The 24,697-nt window shown below is 53.9% G+C and overlaps 4 protein-coding genes across 6 annotated transcripts in view; 3 read left to right on the forward strand and 1 right to left on the reverse strand.

Moving 5' to 3' along the window:
- WDR62 (WD repeat domain 62) overlaps window positions 1-5,530 on the forward strand; it is a 44,596-nt gene extending 39,066 nt beyond the window's left edge. Inside the window, exons 22-32 of one of the 2 annotated variants that reach the window (XM_045799986.2) lie at window positions 86-304; window positions 1,282-1,409; window positions 1,748-1,851; window positions 2,204-2,314; window positions 2,617-2,751; window positions 3,030-3,141; window positions 3,255-3,396; window positions 3,477-3,537; window positions 3,725-4,378; window positions 5,003-5,085; window positions 5,180-5,530. In XM_045799986.2, coding sequence (XP_045655942.2) covers window positions 86-304; window positions 1,282-1,409; window positions 1,748-1,851; window positions 2,204-2,314; window positions 2,617-2,751; window positions 3,030-3,141; window positions 3,255-3,396; window positions 3,477-3,537; window positions 3,725-4,378; window positions 5,003-5,085; window positions 5,180-5,446 — 2,016 coding nt within the window. In that variant the 3' untranslated portion in view covers window positions 5,447-5,530. Of the gene's footprint in view, window positions 1-85; window positions 305-1,281; window positions 1,410-1,747; window positions 1,852-2,203; window positions 2,315-2,616; window positions 2,752-3,029; window positions 3,142-3,254; window positions 3,397-3,476; window positions 3,538-3,724; window positions 4,379-4,927; window positions 5,086-5,179 lie in introns of both variants that reach the window. The other variant, XM_045799985.2, reaches the window with a different exon arrangement.
- Window positions 5,531-10,441: 4,911 nt separating this feature from the next.
- Window positions 10,442-12,304, forward strand: OVOL3 (ovo like zinc finger 3). The gene is made up of 4 exons (XM_045799994.1): window positions 10,442-10,535; window positions 10,610-10,674; window positions 11,407-11,608; window positions 12,096-12,304. Exons 1-4 carry the CDS (start codon window positions 10,442-10,444, stop codon window positions 12,302-12,304), a joined length of 570 nt encoding a protein of 189 aa, XP_045655950.1.
- Window positions 12,305-12,351: 47 nt separating this feature from the next.
- POLR2I (RNA polymerase II subunit I) lies at window positions 12,352-13,908 on the reverse strand. Its single transcript, XM_045799990.2, has 6 exons — window positions 13,515-13,908; window positions 13,382-13,436; window positions 12,993-13,066; window positions 12,831-12,905; window positions 12,676-12,727; window positions 12,352-12,459 (listed from the first exon to the last, which is right to left on the reverse strand). The coding sequence occupies exons 1-6, from the start codon at window positions 13,571-13,573 to the stop codon at window positions 12,397-12,399; spliced, it is 378 nt and encodes a 125-aa protein (XP_045655946.1). The 5' UTR covers window positions 13,574-13,908; the 3' UTR covers window positions 12,352-12,396.
- Window positions 13,909-14,120: 212 nt separating this feature from the next.
- TBCB (tubulin folding cofactor B) lies at window positions 14,121-22,027 on the forward strand. Of its 2 annotated transcripts, none has more exons than XM_045799988.2 (6): window positions 14,121-14,352; window positions 14,864-15,007; window positions 18,099-18,195; window positions 18,832-19,023; window positions 21,529-21,601; window positions 21,759-22,027. In XM_045799988.2, exons 1-6 carry the CDS (start codon window positions 14,239-14,241, stop codon window positions 21,871-21,873), a joined length of 735 nt encoding a protein of 244 aa, XP_045655944.1. In that variant the 5' UTR covers window positions 14,121-14,238; the 3' UTR covers window positions 21,874-22,027. The 2 variants fall into 2 exon arrangements, with proteins under 2 accessions (XP_045655944.1, XP_045655945.1); XM_045799989.2 differs by lacking the exon at window positions 14,121-14,352 and adding an exon at window positions 14,410-14,586.
- Window positions 22,028-24,697: the final 2,670 nt, after the last annotated feature.

Genomic DNA, 24,697 nt, shown 5'->3' on the forward strand with positions numbered 1-24,697 from the left:
TTTAAAGCCAGGAGACTGGATGGAGTCCATGCAGTCCGTGGGTGAACTCTTGGCCAGCTGTCTGACCATCCCCTGTCACCCTCAGCTAGGAGACGAAGATGTGGCAGATGGCTCAGCCTTCCACGCTAAGCATAGCTACAAGCCACATGGCCGCTGGGCAGAGCGGGCTGACCAGGAGCCCCTCAGGACCATCCTGGATGCCCGGGACCTGGATTGCTACTTCACCCCCATGAAGCCCGAGAGCCTGGAGGACTCTATTCTGGATACAGTGGAGCCCCAGAGCCTGGCGGCCCTGCTGAGTGAGGTACAGACCGCCCCAGCCTGGCCCACAGTCCCTGCACTGTGACTGCCCACCCAGGACCTGGGGCCTCAGCAGTCTCATTTTGAAAATCAGGCTGACTGTCCCACTCTTGGGGTGCAAGGTGATTACATGATGTGGTGGAGTGCAAGTGAGACTTCCCAGGGCACACCAGGAGTCTGGGAGGTGGGTCCATTGGGGGTGAAAAGCTTGGGCTTGAGAGCAGGCCTGTGGCTGGGGGGGAGGGGGGGACATTTGAGCAGGTAGAGCCCCCCCCACCCCTTCTTTACCGTGTGACAACTTGCCGCAAGGCTTACTTCTCTAGGCTTCTGCTTTCAAAAAAGAAATGCTCATTAAAAAAAAGATAACCAAGAAAAAAAATATTTCTAAAAAATGGTCATAAAAGAAAGCCCTCAGAGGGCTTTAATAGGAATCCAGTGCCAAGAATAGGGCCTGGGCCCTCAGAAGTACGAAGCAACTTTAGCTCTTGCTCTGTTCTTTTCCAGACAAAATTATTTTTTATTCTATTGTATAAATGTGTCTTTTTTATTGTGAAATTGTACACATACACTTGTGTGTACAGATCCTAGGTATACATATTACCTATGTATGCACCTATGTACCCACCACCCAGGCCAAAATAGAGAGTATTTTCTAGCTCCCGGAAGACCCTCTTGTGCCTGTCCTAATCAGTACCCCCACCTGAGGTAACCAGCCTTCTAACCTCTCACTGAGGACTAGTTTGTCTGTTCTTGAACATCATTCAAATTGACTCTCGGAGGGTTGGAGCTGTACCAGTTCCTTACCTGTAAAGGGGCTGATGGGCATGCAGGAGGAGCTCAGAATGAGCTCAAGGCACGTAACTTGGCCCAGGGCTTGGCTCACAATGAGGGTCCAGCACGTCTTTCCTGCTATTGTGGGTGTTGGCGGCACACTTGGCTGCCAGGGATGCCTCAGATGGATGTGCCCTCTTCACCCCGCAGCCGGAGAGTCCCCAGGAGGTTGGCTGTGGGCATCCCTCCTTCCTTCCCCTGCAGAGGGAGTCCTCTGAGGACAGCGAGCTCATCATCTACTCCCTGGAGGCAGAGGTGATGGTCACAGGGACAGACAGGTGGGTGTCCTTTGCACCACGGGAAGCCTTAAGGTGTTGGAGAGAGGAGGCCTCAGCTGATAGGCATGCGCTGAAGGAATTGCTCTCTGCTCTCCCCGTGGGCCTGTGGGAGTGGGGCAGAGCATTAAGGCCCAGGCGACACGGGAGCCTCTTCCTGCTGCCTCAGTTTCCCTGGTTCCAGGTGGAGGTGCAGGGAGCCTTTGCAGAAGGCAGGAGAGGTGAGGCAGTGCTCAGTAGGAGCAGGGCACAGATGTCTAGGGGTCCGGGGTGAGGACCAGCTGTTTACTACCTAGTATGTTCTCATTCCCTTCCACCACCACCCCCCTCCGGCACTGCAGTGAGTACTGCACGAAGGACGTCAAGGGGGAGCTCAGAGACCAGCAAGGTGACTCCTACCTCAGAGTCTCTTCCATCGGCCCGAAGGATCAGAGCCCACCTGAGGGTGAGTGGCAGCAGGCAGACACGCTGCAGTAATCTGTTTGTCCGGCCAGGCTCCTCTCTGGGTATTAATGGCCACTTTGACTCAGTCTTCCTGAACCTCAGAGTCTATCACGAAGGCAGACATGGTCCCTGCTGTTACGTGAGGATTCTTGAGCCCAACTGTGCACTGGCAGGACCTCAGCTTTGCCATTTCCTCCAAGTGTAAACTTGCTGGTCCATAAAAATGGAGAGTGGGTATTATTACCCCCATTCTCCAGATTGGAAAACCAAAGCCCTGGGAACCTGAGCCACTTACCTGACTCGCCCAGTGAGGGCCTGACTTTGGGCTCCTGACTCCCACTCTGCCCCTTCAGACTCGGGAGAGTCAGAGGCCGACTTGGAGTGCAGCTTCACCACCACCCACTCCCCCTCTCCACGGCCAGCCCCGGACCCTCGGTTTGACATGATGATGCCCCACATGCCAGGTGAGCAGGGGCCAGATGTGGGGAAGACGGTGCCTGGGACTCGCTAGGGGATGGTCATGATATATAATCACTCTCCCCACATCAGCCTTGCACTTGGTGCCCACTAAGCCTCCATTTCCTCGCCTAGGAGGCAGAGCCATTAGCCTCTCCTTGGTCTAGTGGCAGCAGGGTGTGTGATGGGCGAGTCCAGCTTTCTCCATTGTTAAGTGTCTGGCGTCTTTGTCTGGGCGTCTGCTCATGACTCATGATGTTGACGATTCCCTCCTGCCCTCCCCCTTCACCTCCCCTTCGTCTCTCCCCAGGATGCCCAGGTACCGCAGAAGAGTTATCCCAGCCCGAGGTGCCAGGCATATCCGACGGCTCCCTGCCCCAGACCCCTGAGCAGGAGAAGTTCCTCCGCCACCACTTCGAGACGCTTACTGACGCTCACCCCGAGGGTAGGGCCCTGCCTGGGCAGGCCATCCAGTGCCGGGCATAGCGCGGGTGTCTCGGGTAGGGCTGCCCTGCAGAGCTGGCAAGGGTGGTAGGAGGGCTTGCATTTTCTTTTAAGGACTGAGCCGCGCAGGCTCTTCTCCCTGCTGTGTTCGCTCCCTACGCATGTGTGTGGTCTATTGATGGCATTTCTGGGGATCCACCTGCTGGTCTGCGGGCCTTCCTGGGCCAAGGGCTGGGTGGCTGGAGGGATTCTGAAGGCTCCCTTGGCATCTTCCCCTAGAGCTCTTCCATGGAGCCCTGAGAGACTTGGAGGCGTCTGAGTCTGAGGACTTCTTTAATCCCCGGCTGAGCATTTCAGCCCAGTTCCTCTCACGCCTCCAGAAGACATCCAGGTATTTGCTGGTGAACCCCACCCCGCCCCCATCTCTCTCTGCCCCCCAGGGTGGGGCTGCGTCCCCTCAGGGACCCCCAGGACAGCCGCAACTGCCTGGTTTCCTTCCCACAGGTTCACCCACAGCTTCCCTCCTCGGCTGCCCCTACACCTGGTGAAGCCTCCAGAGGTCAAATTCACAGAGCTTGGGGGCAACCAGTCCAGAGCAGAGCCTCTGAGAGCAGGCGCTGGCTACACCTCCCCAGGCAGGCCCAGCGTGAGTACGGGGGCTGCCTCCCTCAGAACCTAGGGCCGGGAGCCAGGAGGCCTTGTCCTCCCCTCATGCTGTGCCTGCAGGTCCTCGCTGGGAGAAAGGCTGAGGAGCCCCAGGAGAGCCCGGAGGCCTGGCGCCCACTGAGTGAGTGCCCCCATCCACAGATAAATAGCCCTGGGCTTCTCCACAAACAGCCCTGGATGCCCATCAGAACTGTGGGGTGGTGGGGGATGGGCAGGGTCCACTCAGACCCTGAGGCCACCTGGGGTGGGCCCCTGTCCATCGGCTCTGTGGCTTGGGTATGAGAGTAAGCCAGCTGCTTCCTTTACAGCCCCCTGCCTCCCAGGCCTGGCGCCCCGTGCCCCCTCCTCCTCAGTGCTGCCCATTGACGGGAAGCCTCCGACACCCACAGCCCTACCCACTCCAGGCCTGGGTCAGGGTGTCCACGGCCCCTCCACACACCCCTACATGGAGGCCGCTGCCAGCTCCCGTGCCAAGATGGCACGCAGCATCTCCCTCGAGGACAGTGAAGGCCCTGTGCTGGCTGAGCTGACCAGGCCCCTCCACAGGCCCTCCTCCATGGGGGAACTGGCATCCCTGGGCCAGGAGCTCCAGGCCATCCCCACCACTGTAGCACCCAGTTCTAACAGCGAGGGCCGAGAACCTGCCTTGTCCTCCTGGGGCAACCACGAGGCCCGGGCCAGCCTGAAGCTGACCCTGTCGAGCATCTGTGACAGGCTCTTGCTACCCCCTCCCCCATTGGAACCTTCGGCCACCCAACCCAGTGTCACCGTCACAACAGCCACCTTCCCAGTCCCCAGTCCCATGGATGCAAGCTCCCCGAGGCTCCACAGTTCCACCTTTCTCCCAAGGCTCCTGGTCCCTGAGCCCCTCAACACCCCTGCCCACCCCAACAGCACCCCACTTCCAGAGGCCAGGGCTGGGGTCCCTGGCAGCATCACCTCCATCCTGGAGCCCACCCCTGGTAAGTACCACTCTTGGGGCAAGGGATTGTCCACCAAGCTCATCCCATGTGCAGCTGGCTTAGCTCCAAGGGTGGGCACTTGACCCGGCCACAGGGGTTGCGTCATTCACTCATTCATTCGTTCACTTAGATATTTAGTGAGCACTTCATATGTGTTGGGCTTTGTTCTAGACCTTGGGCACATGGGGCATGGTGGTCAACAAGACTACAAAGAATGGACACCTTAACTGGGGAGATGGCCAGACTAAATGTAAAGCAAAGTGCTCATTGTGTCCCGAAAGAGTATGTGCTAAGGACAGAAATAAGAGAAAAGGTTTAGGAAGTGAGAAGGGGTGTGGGCAGTGGTTACAGTTTTACGCAGGATAATGAGAAAAGGCTTCAAGAAGAAGGGGGCATTTGAGCAGAGTGGGAGGGAAGTGAGCCTTAGGGGATGGAGGGAAACGTTCCAGGCAGAGGGACAGCCTCCGGGATCAGCCCAGCCACCCCGGCCTCTCTTAGGCCAGCTAGAAAGTGGAGGTGTCTTTCTCATTCCGTCTCCTCTAACCCCAGATGCACTCAGTCTGGTCCAGGGCAGCCCTGGCCACTGGGAGGAGCCTGGGGTGCCAGCCAGTGTCCTGCCCCCAGCTCCTCTTGAACTGAGCAGTGTGAGCACCATCGTGCACAGACTGCAGACTGCTTTCCAAGAAGCCCTGGACCTTTACCACCTGGTGAGCCCAGCCCCGGGGCCGGGGGAGAGGGCTGGGCGGCTCCCCAGGACTGCCGGGGCTGGGTGGCCCCTGATAAGATTGGTACCCCTTGCAGGTGGTCTCCAGTGACCAGATGAGCACTGAGCAGCAGCGGCAGGCACGGACCGAGCTGGCCTCCACCTTTCTTTGGATCCATAACCAGCTAGAGGCCAATGACTGGCTGGTTGGGACTGACGTGGCCCCGGCCCAGGCCCAGCCCAGCCTGGGTTCCCCCTCCCCAACTACACTGTGCCCCCTGGCCAGCCCCGATTTGCATGCCCTGCTGGAACACTACTCAGAGCTGCTGGTGCAGGCCGTACGGAGGAAGGCACGGGGGGACTGAGGCCCAGAGCCCCCTCTCCACGATAGCCCTGCCGCTTCTGAAGAAATAGGTATCTTAAGCAAATAAACCAACAGCTTAGAGGAATGGTTCCTGGTGCCTGTCAGGTTGCATGCACAAAGCCCCCTAAGGTGATGTGGGGAAGGAAGGTGGGGTGGACAGCAGTGGTGTGTTGGACCAGCCCAGGGAACGTGGCTCGATAAACTTTGGAAGGGATGAAATTTGTATGCAGCAGGTGTTGGCCACCTAGCATTGTACCCTCACCTGCTCTTCCTCTTCCTGTCTTACCTGGGGGACATCAGCCCCAGCACCCTGCCTTGTTCCAGGACTCCCGTCAATGGGACCAGCATTCCCAAGAAATTTGGGAACTGCAGTAATGATGACCCCAACACTTGTATCCCATGTCATCCATCCCTGCTGAGCTGCTATGGGGTCAGCTGGGGTCCTGGCCCAGCTATTCGCCAAGGAGGAGCCAGCCCTTCCTCCCTGCCCCCTTACTGGTGCCCAAGAACCCACTGGAGCCACTGCCATCACCATGTGCCAGACCCTGGCTCCCAGGACATACACTGCCACCCCACTGGTTCGTGGCCCCCAGGCCAAGCCCAGGCTGCATCCTATGAGGTCTGGGCTTTTGTCCCCACCTGCAGCCGGGGAAATTGAGGAGAGACCAGCAAGCTCACTGACTGCACAATCAAGCAGCATGCCAGGCCATCCAGCAGCTGGGACAAGTAATTCTCTCCCAGCAGGAGGACTCTATCCAGCTTCATCCCATGAGCTCCCAGCTGTGGTACCAGCTTCCCCAAGCAGCGGGCATCTAGCCATGTGGCATGTTTGCCAACAAGGCCACTCTGGTGACCACAAAAGCCCCTACTGTCCCAATTCTCTATAAAAAGGAAGCTGGCAAGGCAGGGCCCTCTCCTGAAGCACAGCCCCACTGTGCGGCTTTCTGTGGCCTCAACCACCACTTGCCTGAGCCCCTCTCTGCTCTTTTGGGTGGTCATGGCCCACCAGTAACAGGCTCAGAGAGATCCAGTCTTGCCCCGGATTCCACACAGCTGAGACTCAAACCTAGGCTTGCCTAGAGGCAGAGCCAGACCCTTCGGCATAAGGCCACCGCCCTCTGCTGTCTCTGGAAACACACACATCACAACCAATTGCGCTGTTTAAAAAATTCTGCCGGTACCTGTCTGTTGTACCTGCTGGGGGAAGGGGGAGGAACAAGACAAGCAAAGCAGCTGTCTTCGTGGCGTTAGCCTTCTAGATAGCAAAATGGGGATTAAAACAGTATCTGTGGAACTGTAAGCTGAGGGAGTTCGCTGTGCTGCTTGATGAGCCAGGGAAGGCCTTTCTGGGGTGACATTTGAGCTGAGGCCTGAGAAAAGGCACAGGTCATGTGGACATCTTGGGAAAGTATCCGGGCAGACAGAACAGCCAGTGCAAACACCGCACTGGGGGGATCAAACATATGCGGAAGGAGTGGAGTGAGCTAGGAGAAAGGGTAAGAGAGGAGATGGGAGGAAGAATGGGGTTCAAGGGGCAGGGCCTTGTTGCTTCATGACATTTAAGTCCAAGAAACATTCACAACACAATTTTCACCCCTAAATAAGATGCCTGATCTTGGTATCTGAGGAGTTGCCCAGTATTGTTTATTTCCCAAAGTCCCTCTCCCTGCCCCGCCCCACAGGTTACAGACCCCTAGGGACCAGCTCTTCTTGCCCCTGCCTTGCCTGGCCACAGTCACCGAAGATCCCTGAGGCAAGGCTTGGCATCCAGGCCCCTGAACACCCATCTTGAGCTTTTCTGTCGTGGAATGTACCCCTCCTCCCACACTGTATCATAATTAAGCCTTCAGCTCAAGTAGCAAACAGCTGGCTTATGGGCCCCAAGCTGTAGGGACATTTGTTACTCCTGATTATGTTCCTGCTCTGTTAGCCTCTGAGTCTAAGTTCCCCCCTCCAGCTTAGGCCCTCAGAGCTGCAACATGGCTACCATACCAGTACTCGGCAGTACACCCTCACCCAACTAGGAGCAAAGGTCCGAGAGGGGCAGCCACCAGGGCCGTAAGAAAGGTGCTAAGCCTTCCTAGGCACTTCCCCTTTCAGAGCAGTTGCAGGCAAGAAGAATGGAGATTACTTTGATTCACTTGAAACAGCCACCTCTCCTGTCCTGGGCATATCGCTGTTCAAACAAAATTGGGTTTTCTCAGCACAAGAGGAGGGTGGGCTGGTAGGACCCAGTGTGTCTGCCACTCTCCACTTCCTAATGCTGAGCTCTTCAGCCCTGGAAAGACCAGACTCTCTCTCCTCAGACAAACTGGCTGGTTTAGAAAGCACTGCTGATGAATGTGTGTGCACACGCTTTGTAGACCCACAGGGCCGCAGCAGGAAGAGGACAGTATGCTCACACAGGATATTTCAAAGAGAGTTTAGTGAAGGGATCGTTCACGAAGAAGTGGGCAGGGGATAGGGAAATCCTAGGGCTGGTACGGTATCCTGGACTGGTACCAGAGGAGAGCTGTCACTCCCACCCTCGCCTTGGGATAAAGATACAAGGGAGCAAAGTGGGACCCTGAAGAGCCAGTCCTGGAGAGAAGGCTGCCCTGAGGGGAGCTGCGTGCCTGGCAACTCTATAGGGAGAGAGTTGGAGGAATCCTCTCCCCCATCTTCTGTGAAGCTCCCCATTGTCGAAATCCCACTGGGAGCCAGGGGCACAGGAGGCCAGGTCCGCCTCCCAGGACATAGTGCAGGGAGGAATGGGATAGAACCGGTGTGGGGACAAAGACACCCAGCCCTGGATTTCTTCTCTAGTGTGTTTTCAGTGACACAGGAACCACTTGCCCCAAGAGACATGGTGCTGGGCAGGGAGAACTGGGCACCGGGAAAGAGACAAGATGGTTCCCCTTAACCATTTTCGAGCTCATTCTTCAGTGCAACTTCCGCACTGTACTCCCACACCGGACCGATCCTAGATACTGGGCTGCCAGACCTATGCTGCACACACCAGTCACGGCTGCATGAAATCCAGTAATTGTGAGATGGAGACACTTAAAACGCTTTATTTTTTAAAGATTTTATTTGCTAGAGTGAGCGCACAGCTGGGGGAGCAGCAGGCAGAGAGAGAAGCAGGGTCCCCACTGAGCAGGAACCTGATGTGCGACTCCATCCCAGGACCCTGGGATCATGACTTGAACTGAAGGCAGACGCTTAACTGACTGAGCCACCCAGGGGTCCCGACACTTAAAAAACAGATGGACTGATTGAAACTTACATGCTTGCCTAGCCACCCCTCAAGACTTCTTAACCACCACCCTGTTTATATGCTTCATGCTAAGCATTCTCCCCACATGATCTACATGGATCTTTGACACAACGCAGTGATAGGGAGACACATCAGTCCCATTTTCCAGATGAAGAAACTGAGGCTCAGCAAGAAGCACCTTGCCTGGGTCCTGCAGAGAGAAAGTGGCAAAGCTCTGGGCTAATAGACTCTCAGTTCCACCTCCCTTGCTGCCCCAAACGAATCATCAGGACTGACTCTCAGGGAGTGTGAAGAAATAATGCTTCTCTTCACCAAGCCTTTGTGTAGACTGTTCCCTCTGCCTGGAACACCCTCCCCTTTCACCTGAAACCTCATCTTCCTTTAGGGCTACACCCTGGCAGTCATCTCTGAACCTTTAGGCTGGATAAGGAGCCTCTTCTGGGCTCCCTTGAGCCCCCTGGGTTTTCTCTGTTGCAGTTGGGATCACTTTGCCTGTGGACCCCCATCATAGTCTTGGTCATTCTGCGAGGTCACTGGTGTGTCTCCCCTGTGGGCTAAGTTATGTGTTCATTTTTAGTGCTGAGCTAGGCCTGGCCCATAGTTGGAGCTCGGGGAAGTAACCAACTGGGTAAATGAGAGGAAGTAACCGCACAGAGAATATTCAGAATTCTTAACCACGGGTTAAGAGGTCAGACAATGATCAATCTAGAACACAGACTTGCTAGAGTGTAGGGGTGGGGTTCTGGGAGTCCCTGGGCTGTGTCAGGTGACCCCCTTTGGCTCCTGGACTGTGGGAGAGTGGGGAAGTGGTGTCCCAGGCAATCACTAGGAGCTGGACTATTAACACACGAGTATTTCAATACCAGCTACACCTGAACAGTGTTTCTTTCCCAGTGTCAGCTCTGGGCATCTGAGAATCAGAGAGGTGGAGCTTTCTTTTTTTTTTTTTTTTAAGATTTTATTTATTCATTCGACAGAGATAGAGACAGCCAGCGAGAGAGGGAACACAAGCAGGGGGAGTGGGAGAGGAAGAAGCAGGCTCATACCAGAGGAGCCTGATGTGGGGCTCGATCCCATAACGCCAGGATCACGCCCTGAGCCGAAGGCAGACGCTTAACCGCTGTGCCACCCAGGCGCCCCAAGAGAGGTGGAGCTTTCTGTTGGAAGATGCATAGCCTACATTGTCCCCTTGTCCTTCTCTCCTGCACCCTGCTGTCTCTCCATCCTCCAGAGCAAGCAATCACAGCACCGCCCCACCCCCTACTTCCTCAGACAGCTGCTGTGATTTGAATAACCAAGCAGGCTGTTGGATGTCCGGCTGGTAACTGATTTGCCTGGCAAACAGACCCTCAGGTCCTTGGCTCTGCTGCCACTTTGAGAAGACAGCCTCCCTGCAGTCTCTTTTTTTTTCCCCCACTTCAGGAGCTGTCTAGGCTCCAATCTTGCCCTAGCTTGACATTCTTGGGGGTCCTAGTGCTTGGCTGCCCTGGCAGCTGCCAAGTGCCCTCAGGAACCTGGTGTAGAAGGGGGAGGAATGGTGGGTCCTGTAGCAGAGGTAACTGAAGCCAGCTAAGTCAGCTCCCTGGGCTGGGCACAAAATTTGCATGGAGAGAATGAGGCTCCTGCAGGGCTCCCCGCTCCCTCCCTCCCTTCCCTCTCTAGTCATCCTGGGGCTGAGGTGTGACTGCAGGTGGAAGAGGCAGTCGTCTGTGTGGGGCCATCTCATCACTCCTGGAGGAGATGCCTCGTGCCTTCCTGGTCAGGAGTCGACGTCCACAGCCACCCAACTGGGGCCACCTGCCTGATCAGCTCCGGGGAGATGCCTATGTCCCAGGTGGGGCCCTCACTGGACCTGGAGGTGAGGGGTAGGTGAGACACAAAGCATCACCGTCTGGCTTCTCTCCTCAGACTGCAGCAACCAGCAGGGCCCACCAGCACACCAGTCTTCCAGCCTCGGGGACTCTTGGGCAGCGGTGAGTCTGCAGCTGGACCACAAGACCCTGCTCAGTTTCATCCCTGCCTGCTCTCAGCCTCGGCAGAACCTGACTGTCCCTTACTTCCTGAGCCCATTGCACATGCCCCTCCAGCCTCAGGACCTTTCTGCCTATTGTTCTCTGTGCGGGAAATGCCTTTCCTTTCTTAGTAGAGCTCACTGTTAGTCTTCATTCCAGGCACCATTTCCCTAGGGTGGGGAGCCACCTTTCCTACCCTGAGATCCCCCTGTCCAGTGGGGCAGAACAAGATTTAAGCCAAGTGGATGGTGACTTTATGTCGGATCAGAAAAGGTGACAGGAGCAGGATGGGGGAAGACTGGGGTTCTCAGAAGGGTTATTTAGCTGTGCATGCCCTGGAAGAGGGAAAGTACTAGCCGGAATATAAATGTGACTGAGATTACTTCATTATTTGTTGAAAGCTGGGAAGTGTTCTAGGCAAGGGATATTTACCAAGAATAAGACAAAAATTCATCCTTCCTGGAGCTTTTAATCTGGTGGGGGCAGGGATAGACAATAAAATTAGAAAACTCTATATTGGAAGAGGTGCTATTACAGAACTACAAAGCGAGGTAAAAGCAATGGGGAAGGGTCAGGGAAGGCCTTTGCACACATCAATAGCAGTCTCTGGCCTTCCTAGGCCTCCTTGTCTCCTGGTTCTAGGTATTCCATTTGCTCCAGCCAGGGGGTCTAACGCCCATGTCCCTCCCACAGCCCATGCAGGGCAGTCTGGCCTCCACTCCCAGGGGCCCAGGGACACTCGGCTGCCCGCTCTGCCCCAAGGCCTTCCCTCTGCAGCGCATGCTGACACGGCACCTCAAGTGCCACAGCCCTGCACGCCGCCATGTGTGCCGCTGTTGTGGCAAGGGCTTTCATGATGCCTTCGACCTCAAGCGCCACATGAGGACTCACACGGGTGAGGAGTGGCAGGGACAGGGAAGGGCGGCTGGGCCCCAGGAAGGTCTGGAGTGAAATGGGGGAGAGGTGCCCAGGATGAGGTTTCCAGTGTTTGTGTTCACAGGGTGGAGACAGCCATCAGGAAGCTTGGAAAACCTCCTTCTTAAGATCTCAGCCAGTGGGTGTAAGGTGGTGCCAGGGTGGAGGCCTGCTGGGGGGTGCAGAGTGAAGACGTAGTGGTTACATAATTCAAGTCCTAGATGGAAGGGCGAACGGAAAAGCCTCCCTCCTCCCCCTGGGGAAGGAATATTCTGACGAGCAGGGGGAACACGGGCATCTGGCCCATGTTCGCACTGGGTGGAGGTAGCACAGGATGGGACATAGGCAGAGAAGTCTGGACAACTTGGAGTAGAAATGCGGGAATGCTCATGGAGGGCAAGGTGGAGAGGCTTTGGTTTGGAGGCCATTGCCCTGTCTGTCCTCTCCCCCTCTGCCCTTCTGCACAGGGATCCGCCCATTCCGATGTGGAGCTTGCGGGAAAGCATTCACACAGCGCTGCTCACTTGAAGCTCATCTTGCCAAAGTGCACGGGCAGCCAGCCAGCTATGCTTACCGTGAGCGCCGTGAGAAGTTGCATGTGTGTGAGGACTGTGGCTTCACCTGCTCGAGGCCTGATGCCTACGTGCAGCACCGCGCCCTACATCATGCTCCTTGAGAATGTGCATCCCACACAACCCACGAGAGGCAAATAAAGGCAGGAAATGCACGCACAGAACACAGTATTTATTACACACAGGAGAGAATAGTTCACTCGGTCCAGCGGTGGCCACAGTGTGGGGCCGTGCACACATAGTACAAGCGCATGGCGTCCTGGCAGAAAGGGTGCACGGTTAGGAAGGGTCTGGACCCATGGGAGGGTACAACACAGAACCTCTATCCAGCAGAGCCTCACCCCAAAATAATAGGCAAAGGGGCCTTCCCCATTGGTAAGGGTCCCCCCCCCCCCCCCCCCCCCGATATTGGTATCCCTGCCCCCAGGGAAGACCAACCCTGGAACACGCAGAAAGCCTTCCTCCTGCCACTCACCTCTGCCCGGGCACTATGCGACTGGAAGAACACCGCCTCCTTGTGGCCACACCTAGGAGGACAATCAGCCATTCAGCCAACCATACCCTTCCCTCCTCCCTTCATCCGGTGAGGACGAGCCTACTCTCCATCCCCATAACCAACAGTGCGCTCACTTTTGGCACGGGTGGTCCTCGGTCCGCGGCAACGTGGGGTCCTGGGACACGTCAGCGATGATCTGGGTCAGTTCGCTGAGGGAACAGAAGGTGAATAATTGTGCCCATACCAGGCCTCCCATGGCAACAACCCCGTCCCCAGACTCTAGTGCTGCCACTCACTCCACTTCGTGCGTGATCTTGTTGACGTAGATGCAGCTGTTGTCGGCTTCCTGCTGGTAATCACAATTCCGACACTACGAGAGGGCGAGTGTGGCGAGAAGGGGGTCATGGAGAGATCCGGGAAGGGACTGAAAAGGAAGGCTGGGTCTTCCCCGGAGGAAATAACTAGAGCATGGAGTCTTGGAAGTTGGGATAATGGGGTATATTGAGAATCACCTCGGGGATAGGCAAGACAAGAGAGTAGGGTTCACTCGGGGGATAGGAAGCGAGACCAAAACTCGTAGGAGGGCGTAAAAAGGAGTAAGGGTCACGTGGAGTAGGTTGAGGTCACACTGGGAACAGGTGGACCATTCTGGGAAGCCCCGGGGGCTCCGCAGGGTCGTGCTCACCGCGTAGAGCAGAATGCGGTTCTCCTTGTCCTCCTTGGGGTAAAGCATGTTGTTACTGTGGGGAGGGGGAAGTCAGAGGTCAGTCCTGGGGCCATTACTTGCTTCCCTTACACACTCGCAGGCCCAGCCTCACCATTCCTGGCAGAATCGAATACCCACGAAACCCGGCTCGTAGGTCCCGTCTGGTTCCATATCTACGCACTGCCCGCCAAGCAAGCCTTCCGCACTTGCACCGCCGCGCGACCGGTTGCGGGAAGGGTCAAGCCTAGTTGCTTCGCCAAAGGAGGGGCGGAGCTACGCACATATACTGTCTCCCAGTGGCTTTGTGCTCGGCTCTCTGCGCCGAGGTTCGATTAATAACTTCCTTCAATTTTTTGATATCCTGCGGTAATTGTTTCCAACTTCTGAGCCTCGCTTCCCCAGTTTGTAGACTAGGATGGCACGAGAGCCAGGAATACGATGCTTCACGTAATGTGCAAGGCGCGGATCATAAGTGAAGTCATTGCTTTTTGCTGGCTGAAGGCCAGTGCACATGCGCGGACGAGGTAACTCTTGCTAGTCCTTCCTGTGGGCTTCAGCCTTCGCCCGTCCGGGCCGTTTCCCGGGCAGCTATTGGAAGAACTGTGCACCATGGAAGACCTCTCAGGATTGGCTGGGCCTACCCAAGAATACTGGAGAGCCCTCTTCCTGTCGTGGAAAAGAGACGGCGGCGATTGGCGGACCCTGCTTGCGGGAGTGCATGGATTGGCCAGGTTGGGAGCAGGGGGAGGGGTTGATATCCCAGAAGCGGCGGCGGCTGCTGCGGAGCCGGTGTTAGGCGACTGACCGGGCTGCGGACCCCGGCAGGGCGCGGCGAGATGGAGGTGACGGGCTTGTCGGCGCCCACAGTGACCGTTTTCATCAGCAGCTCTCTCAACAGCTTCCGCTCTGAAAAGCGGTACAGTCGCAGCCTCACCATCGCCGAGTTCAAGGTGTGGCCGTGGGGGCGGGGTCCGGAGGGCGGGGCGTGGGGCTTGAGGGGGCGGGGCAAAGAAGAAATGGAGAGGCTTCCCGAACGCGGGGAGGGGCCAGGGATTAGCCGAGGTTGAACAGATTGGGGACTGGGCCCCGGCGGGGTAGGGCCAGAGGGAACCTGAGGTTCCAGAAATTGGGGGCGAAGCCTGGGAATATCAGAGGATGCATAGGGCGTGGCCAGGGATAACCAGGTGGGTCCTAAATGGTGGGTGTCTTGAAACAGCAAGGACGGGATGATGGTTGTACAAGGGTCGGAAATTAGGGGCGCCTGGCTGGCTCCGCTGATAGAGCTGGCGATTCTTGATCTCGGTTAGTGAGTTGGAGCCCCGCGTTGGGCGTACGGTTTACTTTAAAAAATATAAAAATAAATTTGCAAGTACACACCTTAAAAAAAAATAAACAAGGGGTGGAGCCTCAGGGCAGAGGGTGAGGCCGCTGACAGCCTTCCACCGGCTGCTCCCCGCGCAGTGTAAACTAGAGCTGGTGGTGGGCAGTCCAGCTTCTTGCATGGAACTGGAGCTGTATGGACCTGACGACAAGTTCTACAGCAAGCTGGATCAGGAGGATGCACTGCTGGGCTCGTACCCCGTAGACGACGGCTGCCGCATCCACGTGAGACCTCCCCTCCATTCATTTATTTATTGAACAAATTCTTGCTGTACGTCGCTCTGTGTGATAACCAAGATAGACCCTCCTCTCGTGAAGCCCCCACTCCAGCATGGAGAGAGACAGAGCCATCACTGGACAGTGACAGCCAGAGTAGTCTGAACCAGTCTGGGAAAAGCCTAGGGAACTGGGGGCGCCCAAAGAGGTACCTGACTCCTCCTGGAAGTATCAGAAGGGGCTTCCTGAGGGGTGGGAAGCCTGAGTTGAGACCTGAAGGATGAGGAAAGGGCCACTTAGGCTAAGGGGTAGGAGGTGCATGCCAGATGGAGGGAACAGTGTGCAGAGGCATAGAGAGTGAGGTGGGTCAGGGTGAGTGACGAGACTGGATGTGTTGGGAGAAGATGGAACACGGGACCTCTGCATGCATCAACTCACATCATCCTCTCTGTCCTCCCCTTAGTCCTCAGACATCCCAGCATCCCAGGTGACCTCCACCTCGGGGCCTTTGCAAGTGCTATATACTCTGAGACTGCGTTGTTCTTTTTTATATGGCTTCACATGGCTCACTCCTCCCTTCCTCACACACTTGGAGGGTGTGAAGCCTTCACTGACCTCAGTATAAAATGTAGATCTCTCTTTTCCACTTTACTTGGTTTTTGTCCTTAGCTCGTAGCACTCTGTGACATACTGTGCATTTCCCCCAGCACCTGGAATAATGCCTAGTACAGAGAAGATGCTCAATGAATCATTGTTGAATACTGAGCTGAATCCATAAAATAAGACTTGGAAGATGGTGTGATTAACCCCATCTTGCAAAAGGCAAAACTTAGCTTCAGGATGGAATTTACTTTCATAAGGATGAACTATAGTTAGAATTTTCACCTCAGTCTGCATGACTTGGAAGTCAATGTGCTCAGAGAACTGGCTCTTTTTTACCTCGTAAGTGTTCACTGAGCATCCATGTTATGCCAGGGGTATAGCTGTGAGCCAAGTCTCAGGAGGTCTCTGTTTTACCTCTGTCCAGTGTGTGAGGTCGATGTTAGCTAAATATTCATGGGAACAAATACGAAATGTCAGAGACCTGAGGGCCATATAGGAGATCACAGAGCTGGGAGAGCCGATACTGGGGGAACTTGACCTATTAGTGAGGTCCAGGAGGACCTCCTGGAAGAGGTGATGCCTGAGCAGAGACCTGGAGAATAGGAAGAGTTAACTGAGGAAGGGAAAAGAGTACTGCAGGAAGAGGGTACAGCATGTGCCAACACTGAGGTGGAAGGGAGCACAGTTAAGCGTGGACACTGAAGAGTGGCCTGTCTTCTGGCAGAGGGGAGTGGAAGCCAGGGGAGGGCTCTGAGGCAGGAGAGTCCTGGTCTGACTCAGGTGTTCACAGGCTCCCTTTGACTGTGTGTGGGGAACAGACTGCAGAAGACAGGAGGAGTAGGGAGACCAGGGAGGGGGCTGCTTCCATAGTCCAGGTGGTACAATGGGGCCTGGGTCATAGTGGGAACAGGTCGGGATAGTGCTGGGCCCACAGGACGAAGACTTCGGGCTGACCTGGGCAGCCTCAGCCTCCGGAGGCTGCTGGGTCAGGCATGGGTTGTGGCATCCTCAAACAGGAGGTTTTCACACATTGATTCAGGTGTAGACAGGTGGCTAACTTCTGAGGTCATTTGAGGAAGGTTTCCTAGAGGTAGAGCCTCTGGGGAATTTTTATTTGTTTTAAATATTACCTATATTTGAAGTGCCTGACTGTCTCAGTCGGTAAACATGCGACTCTTGATCTCAGGGTCGTGAGTTCAAGCCCCACGTTGGGCATAGAGATTACTTAAAAACAATTATAAGTATATATGTAAAATATATTATCTATATTTGTTGCTTAAAATAATAGCTACCTCAAATTTACGAGATCCTTAATACAGAAAGTAGAAATTCTTAGTGATCCTGGCCAGAGAAAAGGGCTATTTCTATTTTGCTGTGTTGGCCCAGTGGCTTGGGCCAAACACCTGAGAGTCTTTGCTGACCCCTGTCTTTCCCTCACACCTATATCCAGTCTGTCAGCAAACCCTGTGCACTCCACCTCCGGAATCTATCTGGAGTCTACACTCTTCCTCCCCACTGCGCCTGCCCTGGCCCAGCCTCTATCCTCTCACTCCTGGACTCCACAGCAGCCCTTCCCAGGGGCCCCCTGCAGTCTGCTCCCCACCTGCAGCCAGAAGGAGCCTGTGGTGCCCTGAGTCAGGTCAGGGTGCTCCTGGCTCAGAGCCTCCCTGGCTGCATCCCAGTCTGGGTAAAAGCCAAAGTCTGCAGTGATCTGTTGTGTCTCCCACCTTCCCCTGGCTCTCCACTCCAGCCACGGTGGCGTCCCTACTGTTCCTGAAAAGGGCTAAGGACACCTGAGACTTGGTGCCTGTCATTCCTTCTTAGGCTTTAGACTTTGGCGCAGACATCCCCTCCTTTCAGAAACGTTCTCTGACTACCCTCTCAGGCTCCTAAGCCTCTTTGTGGTATTTGTCTACATAGAACCTTGTCGTCATCCGGTGTTTAATAGATGCATGTGTTTGTTTAGGGTTGGTCTCCCAGCAGAATGAGCACTCCTTGTGTCCCTAGCACCCAGCACAGCGCCCAAGTGGGGGCCATACGAGAGCTTAGCAACAATGAGTGAGTGAATATTGGGGGTAGCACAGGAAGAGATGCTTCTGGGTCTGCAGGTTGGGGCCAGCTTAGGAGGGTCCCAGAGGCCCAGAGAGGACAGATGTGCTGCCCAGAAGTCTCCTGAGCAGGACCTGAGCTCTGCCCTTCAGTTCCAGTGACTTGGGGACCATCAGTGATGATGGTGGCAGCATGGGAGCAGATCCAGCCTCTTAGGGCTTGGATAGAGGTGAGGAAGGGGAGATGGCCAGTGTGGCCACCTGTTCTCATCCCTTCTGCTGGGCTCAGGAGAGGATAGAAGGCCTGGGTAAAGGTGAGGGTAGAGGAATGTGGTCTTTCCTAGATGGAAAGACTTAAATCCAGGGAATGCTGCGATGTGCAGCCCCCAGCATCCCAAGCCTCCCAGGGCAGGCCCTGCTCCCCACTGACCTCCCTCCCCTCACTGCAGGTCATTGACCACAGTGGTGCCCGCCTTGGGGAGTATGAGGATGTGTCCAAGGTGGAGAAATACCAGATCTCACAAGAAGCCTATGACCAGAGGCAAGGTACAGGCACAGAGGGATGGATGGGGCATGTGGGGGCCAGAAGGAGTCTGTGCGGGTGGACAGAGGTTGGGGGCAGACAGGGACACTGTGGGGAGGTTGGTGGTGTGGGCAATGGGGACAGGCAGACATAGCAAGTGGAGGGCATGGGATGAGGTTGTTGTGTGGACAGATAGGGCTTGGAGGGGCACAGGATGTGGGGTGTGAATGGGGGCTGGGAGGTGTGAGGGAGTGTGGGCTGGCAGACAGGGGCATGAGAGGGAAGTCTGGGGTGGGGGGGGTCATCTGTGGGGGGGTAGTGTCCCATGGGGGCATGAGCAAAACAGATCAGAATGTGTAGTGGGTAAGACGAGAGGCTGGATGGAGGGAACATGATACTGAAGGGACGTGGGAAGATGGGCTAATGGGAAGACTGGAGGCAGGCATCTTCCTTTTAGTTTCTAGATTGTGGGGAGGCCCCAGGAGTCCTGGGGAGAAGCCGGGGCTATAGTGGGAGACTTGGGGCTTGGGCAACAGGCCTCTGACACCCAGAAGGGTTTCTCTCTGAATGTTGGTCCTGTGTGGGTGGAAGGTGATCCCATTAGCAGAGAGGCCACACCAGGGAAACCGTGTCTAAGCTTGTCCACCCCCCCCCACCAGACTCAGTCCGCTCCTTCCTGAAGCGCAGCAAGCTAGGCCGGTACAACGAAGAGGAGCGGGCACAGCAAGAGGCTGAGACTACCCAGCGCCTGAACGAGGAGAAGACCCAGGCCAGCGCCATCCCCGTGGGCAGCCGCTGTGAAGTGCGGGCGCCTGGGCAGCCCCCTCGCCGGGGCACTGTCATGTATGTAGGTACGTGGCCCACAGAGGCCTTCTGCTCGGCCCTGAGGTGGGCAGTGCGGGCGACCCGGTCCTCAAGGAGATCCCAGTCCTGCGGGAGAGACAGACCCAGCCATGACAGTGACAGCCCAGAGTGTTCATGGTAGGAAAGTAGGACGTGGAGGCCAGAGGGGTCAGTTCTGAGGCGAAAGCACAGGGCACCGTGTCAGAGCTGAGATGGGGAAGGCCCGGGCAAAGGTGAGGAGGGTGGGGAGGAGGGAAGCTTGGGGGGCTGTGTGAGCTGAGAGGCAGCACCAGACTCCGTCCTGGAGAGTGATCCCCGAGGCTTCCTAGGGAAGGACAGCATGAAGGAAAGGGTGCTCCAGCCAGAGGGCATGGGGAGTGCAGAGGCCCGGAGCAAGAACAGGCTGGGCCTGTCTGAGGCAGAGAAGGGAAGTCAGCGAGGCTCGTTGGGAGGAAATGAGGGGAGAGGTAGGAAGTGAGGTCCATGCATGAGCAAGGCCAGACCGTGCAGGGCCTGGAAGACAGTGGAGAGCAGTTGGTTTGTTTTTTTATTTTTTTGTAATAGCTTTACTGAGCTATAATCCATGTACCGTAAAACTTAAAGCAGACAGTTCATTAGTTTTAAGTATGTTCAGAGAATTGTGCAGCCATCACCACAATCAATTTTAGAATATTTTCATCTCCCCAGAAAGAAACTCCGTAAGCATCAGTAGCCACTCCCATTTCTGAAACCTCGACCCCCCAGTCCTGGGCAGCCGCTAATCGATGTTGTCTCTGTAGACCTGCCTGTTTCGGACGTTTCATATAAATGGAATCCTGTACTACGTGGTCTTTCATGACCGGCTTGTTTCACTGAGTTCTCAAGGTTCATCCGTGTTGTAATACGTGTCAGTGCTTTCTTTCTCTTTATAGCCCACTAATGCCGCGTCGACTGGATACACCACATTTTACGTATTCGTTCGTCAGTTGATGGATGTGTGGGTCCTTTCCATGTCTTGTCTATTACGAATAATTCTGCTGTGGACCTTCTTGTATAAGTTGTTGTGTAGACACGGATTTTCATTTCTCTGCACGTAGGAGTGGCATTGCTGGGTCACCTGGTAACTCTGGGTAGCCTTTTGAGGAGCCGTACCGTGTCATAGTCGCAGCAGCGGCGGATGAGGGCTCCAGCTTCCCCACATCCTCGCCAACACACTTATTATGTCTTTTATAGCCATTTTAGTGGGTACGACGTGGGACAGCACTGTAGGTTTGACTTGCAGTCTTTTGGTGGCTAATGAGATTGACCATCTTTTCATGAGCCATTTGTGTATCTGTCTTACTTAGAGAACTGTCTATTCAGATCCTTCATCCATTTTTTTAACTGGGTTGTTTAGTTTCTGTTGTTGGGTTGTGTATTAGTTTTCTGGGGCTGCCATAACCAAGGAACCACACACTGGATGGCTTAAATGACAAAAATGTATTTCTCTCAGTTCTGGAAGTTGGCATTCCCAAGACCAAGGCTTTGGCGGGTTTGGTTTCTTCTGAGGCCCCTCTGCTTGGCTGGAGATGGCTGCCTTCTTGCTGGGGCCTCACGTGGTCTTCCCTCTGTGTGCATTTCCTCTTCTTATAAAGACACTAATTGGATTGGATTATATCCCACCCTAATGGCTTCATTTTAACTTAATCACCCTTTTAAAGGCCCTGTCTCCAAACACAGTCACATTCTGAAGTACTGAGGGTTAGGACATCATCGTGTGAATTTTGGCAGACACAGTGCAGCCTGTAACAAGTTGTAAGAATTCTTTATATATTCTAGATACAATTCCCTTATCAAATACATGATTTGCAAATATTTTCTCCCATTCCATAGGTTGATTGTCTTTTTTCTTTCTTGACAATGTCCTTTGAAGCCAAACATTTTAAAATTTTTATGAAATCCAATTTATTATTTTTGTTGCCTCCGTTTTTGGTATTATATCTAAGAAACCAGTGCCTAATATAAAGGTTTACTCCTGCATTTTCTTCTAAGAGTTTTATAGTGTTATGTTTTGCATATCAGTTTTAGACCCATTTTGAGTCAATTTATGTGTGTGACGTGAGATAGGAGTCCAGCTTTCTTCTCTTGCATGTGGATATCTAGTTGTCCGTGAACTATTTGTTGAAAAGACCATTTTTTCTCATCGAATGGTCTCAGCACCCTTGTCAAAAATCATTTGATCATAAGCAGTGTGAATTTTATGCCGAGTAGGATGGGCAGCCTTTGAAGAATTTGGGGCAAGGTAGCAGTGCTATTTATTTTAAGTTTTTACAAAGACTCCTCTGACTGCGGGTGTTGAATAAATAGGGGATCCAGGTTAGGAACAGTGAGGCCAGTGAAGAGGGCTGCCATATTAATCTGGGCAGGAGATGGAGGTGGCTTTGGCTGGTAGCAAGGAGAGGTTTTTGCCAGGACAGGCTTTATACCCAGTGGGTGGGGATGAATCTGGGGTGAGCTGCACCCAGAGGTTTCATTGGGTTTTCCTCCCTGGGCAGGACTCACAGATTTCAAGCCTGGTTACTGGATTGGCGTCCGCTATGATGAGCCACTAGGGAAAAACGATGGCAGGTAATGAGCAATCCCATTTGGGCATACGTGTGTGTTTATACCCATGTCTGTGTGTGCATATGTGTGCTTATACGTTAAGTGCATGTGGGTGAGCATTTGGGGTGGGAGCCATGTTGGGGCCCTTTCTGACCACTCCCTCCCCCATCATGCCCTGCAGTGTGAATGGGAAACGCTACTTCGAATGCCAGGCCAAGTACGGCGCCTTCGTGAAACCATCGGTTGTGACAGTGGGGGACTTCCCCGAGGAAGACTATGGGTTGGATGAGATGTGACACCCAAGGAAAGGCATCCGCCTGCTCCAACTAATTCGCCTACTCATTGCCTCTCCCTGTGTGTGCCCATGGCCCTCTTCCCTGAGCCCATTTTAATTTTATTCACCTTGCCATTGACTTTTGAGACTCATGCATTAAATTTGCTGGAAACCTGGGAAGTGTTGGAGGAACTGATGATTATAGGAGGGGTGGGGAGTGGCTGGGTGGGTGAGGGTGAAATAGAAGGCTGGTTAAAGAAGAGGTTGGGCAGGATGAGGCTTTATTCCTTAGCTGATAGCTGGGGGCCCATAAGACTGTTCTTTGTCCTTTATTAGTTACTGTAATGTTTTGCTGCTACAACAAAGGGGCCCAAAATAATAGTGGCTTAAACAAGGTAGTTTCTTTCTTATTGTAAAGTCTCATGTAATGAGACTGGTATGATGATCCCTCTTTGTTAGAGGCCAGTCTCCACACATGTATCTTGTTGCTCTCTCTGCTCCTTCTCATTATTTCCACATTATCAGCTCCAGGCACCAGGGAGAGGGGAAGGGGAAGGATACCTCTTGCCTTTAAGGAATGTGTGCAACTCAAAACTTGTTTCCATTTCATTGGCCAGAATTTTGTCTCATGGCTACTTGTAGTTGCAAAGGAGACTGGGAAATGTAGTTTTTATTCTGGGCAGCCATGTTCCTAGCCAAATATCAGAAGTTCCTATACTACAGAAGCTGGGGAGAAGGGATTTTGGGGGTCCATAAGTAGTTCCACCACAGTTCCTATGGGTGGGAGACCTTACCTGTTCACTTAATAATACTTTTAAAAAGAAAGAAATCAAAAGACTAGAAAGAGCATGAAGCCCCTCATAGTGTTTTGGAGCTGGGCAAAGTACATTGTGCTCTCAGGTATGTGACTTGTTCGCATGCAGTCCCTGCTTTCTGGGGAACTTGGGTCACACTGTGCCTGTATCTGCATGTGCAGAAGCCCCTCGTTAGCTCCTTGAAGTTTTTCCTGGGGTGACCCACAGATTCTCAGACTTGGGGAAGCCACACATACAGGGAACACTGAGATTCACATCAGACACCCATCAGTGATAGATAGGCACCTGTACATACACACACAAAATTGAAATTGCCCATGTACAAAAATTAAAACCAAAAAAACTGGTTACTTTAGAAAAAGATCCCAAGGCTTAGGCCCCTACCATGTCAGGGAGTTGTCAGAGTGAGGAGACTTCGAGGGGATGTTCCCCAACTTCCTAACCAGCACCTACCAATTTAAGTTCAGCCAGAGTCCATGAACCTTGATTTCTTAAGTCCTCAGGTCATCACAGGTGGAAGACAGTAAATATCCAACACTCTCTACAGTTTTCGAGCCCCCACTGTATGTCAGGCCTCATATTGGGGACACGTTCATGAATTGGACAGAGTCCTTGCTTGGGAGTTAAAGGCAGACAAACATTGTGTGTGTGTCTCTTTTTTTTTTTTTTTTTAAGATTTTATTTATTTATTCAACAGAGATAGAGACAGCCAGTGAGAGAGGGAACACAAGCAGGGGGAGTGGGAGAGGAAGAAGCAGGCTCATAGCAGAGGAGCCTGACGTGGGGCTTGATTCCATAACGCCGGGATCACGCCCTGAGCCGAAGGCAGACACTTAACCGCTGTGCCACCCAGGCGCCCCGTGTCTTTCTTTTTTTCACTGTGATAATTATGAATCAGGTTGCCGGCAGTGGGGTAAGGAGAACAAAATCATTAAATCTGCCAGGTGGTGCTGGTATGAAAGAAGGAATGGGGATAGGGACACGTGAATAGGAATCACCTGAACAAAAAGGGACAGGGCTCTGTAGGCCTGAAATAATTCCTTTGCTGATCATGGCCATCAGGAACTTGATCCCTGTGCTAAACACAAACTTAGGCTGAATGCAACCTTTGTCTTGGAGCTGAGCTAAAGCAGCAACTGAACATGCTTAATGGCTTGCTGGAGTTGATTCATATACCAATTACAAACTTGGGATTATTCAGTAGGTTAAGAGAGGTGGTGTAACGTTCTGAGGAAAAGCACAGATTCGGAAGCCAGGCAGCCTGGGTTCAAAGCCCAGCTCTGTCACGCAGCCCCTGGGGGACTGAACAAGTATTCCTTCTCTGGGTTTCATCTTCATTCCTATAAATCTAGGGTGATGACAGTACTTCCCCCAAACGACTGTTGGGAGCATTAAATGAGCTAATACATAGTAAGCACTTTAATCAGCTCCAGGCACATAGTAAATGCCCGCTCAGTAAATACTAGCAGTAGGTATAATAACGACTACATACAGCCAACATTAGTAATGCTGGCTTTATTTAATCCTCACAACGGAACCTGCCCCTAATTTCTTCACCTTAATTTCTTACCTCATCCCATCTTTGCACTTCTGGGGTTACCCTCCTCGGGAGAAATTCCCAGAGGTTCCCAGGTCGACACTAGTTTCCCAAGTCCAGGCAACATCAGGCGTCCCGGACGCGTGCAATAACCGCCAGCCGCCACGTGGGGGCAGCAGCGAACTGCTCAGCGAACCGCGCGCAGTGCTTGAAGCGCGGAGTCTGGCCCGCGTTGGGCTGTGGCTCCAGCCGGGCACGCGAACTGCATTTCCCAGAAAACCATGCGACAACCTCAGCCTCATTTTGCTCAACCGAAGCTCAAGCGGAGGTCGCGGGGAATTGTGGGGTGAAGGGATGTGGGCTCTTCCGCAGAGGGCGGTGTTGCGCAGGCGTGTACGGCTGCCGGCCCGTCAGAGTTTAATCAGAGGGTGGGAACGGACGTCCTGGAGGGGGCGCGAGAGCTGACTTTCTGGCCCCTTGGAAGAAACCAGGCC

The sequence above is a fragment of the Ursus americanus genome, chromosome 21 (assembly GCF_024610735.1).
Source record: "Ursus americanus isolate L20-20 chromosome 21, mUrsAme1.1.p, whole genome shotgun sequence".
NCBI lineage: Eukaryota > Metazoa > Chordata > Mammalia > Carnivora > Ursidae > Ursus > Ursus americanus.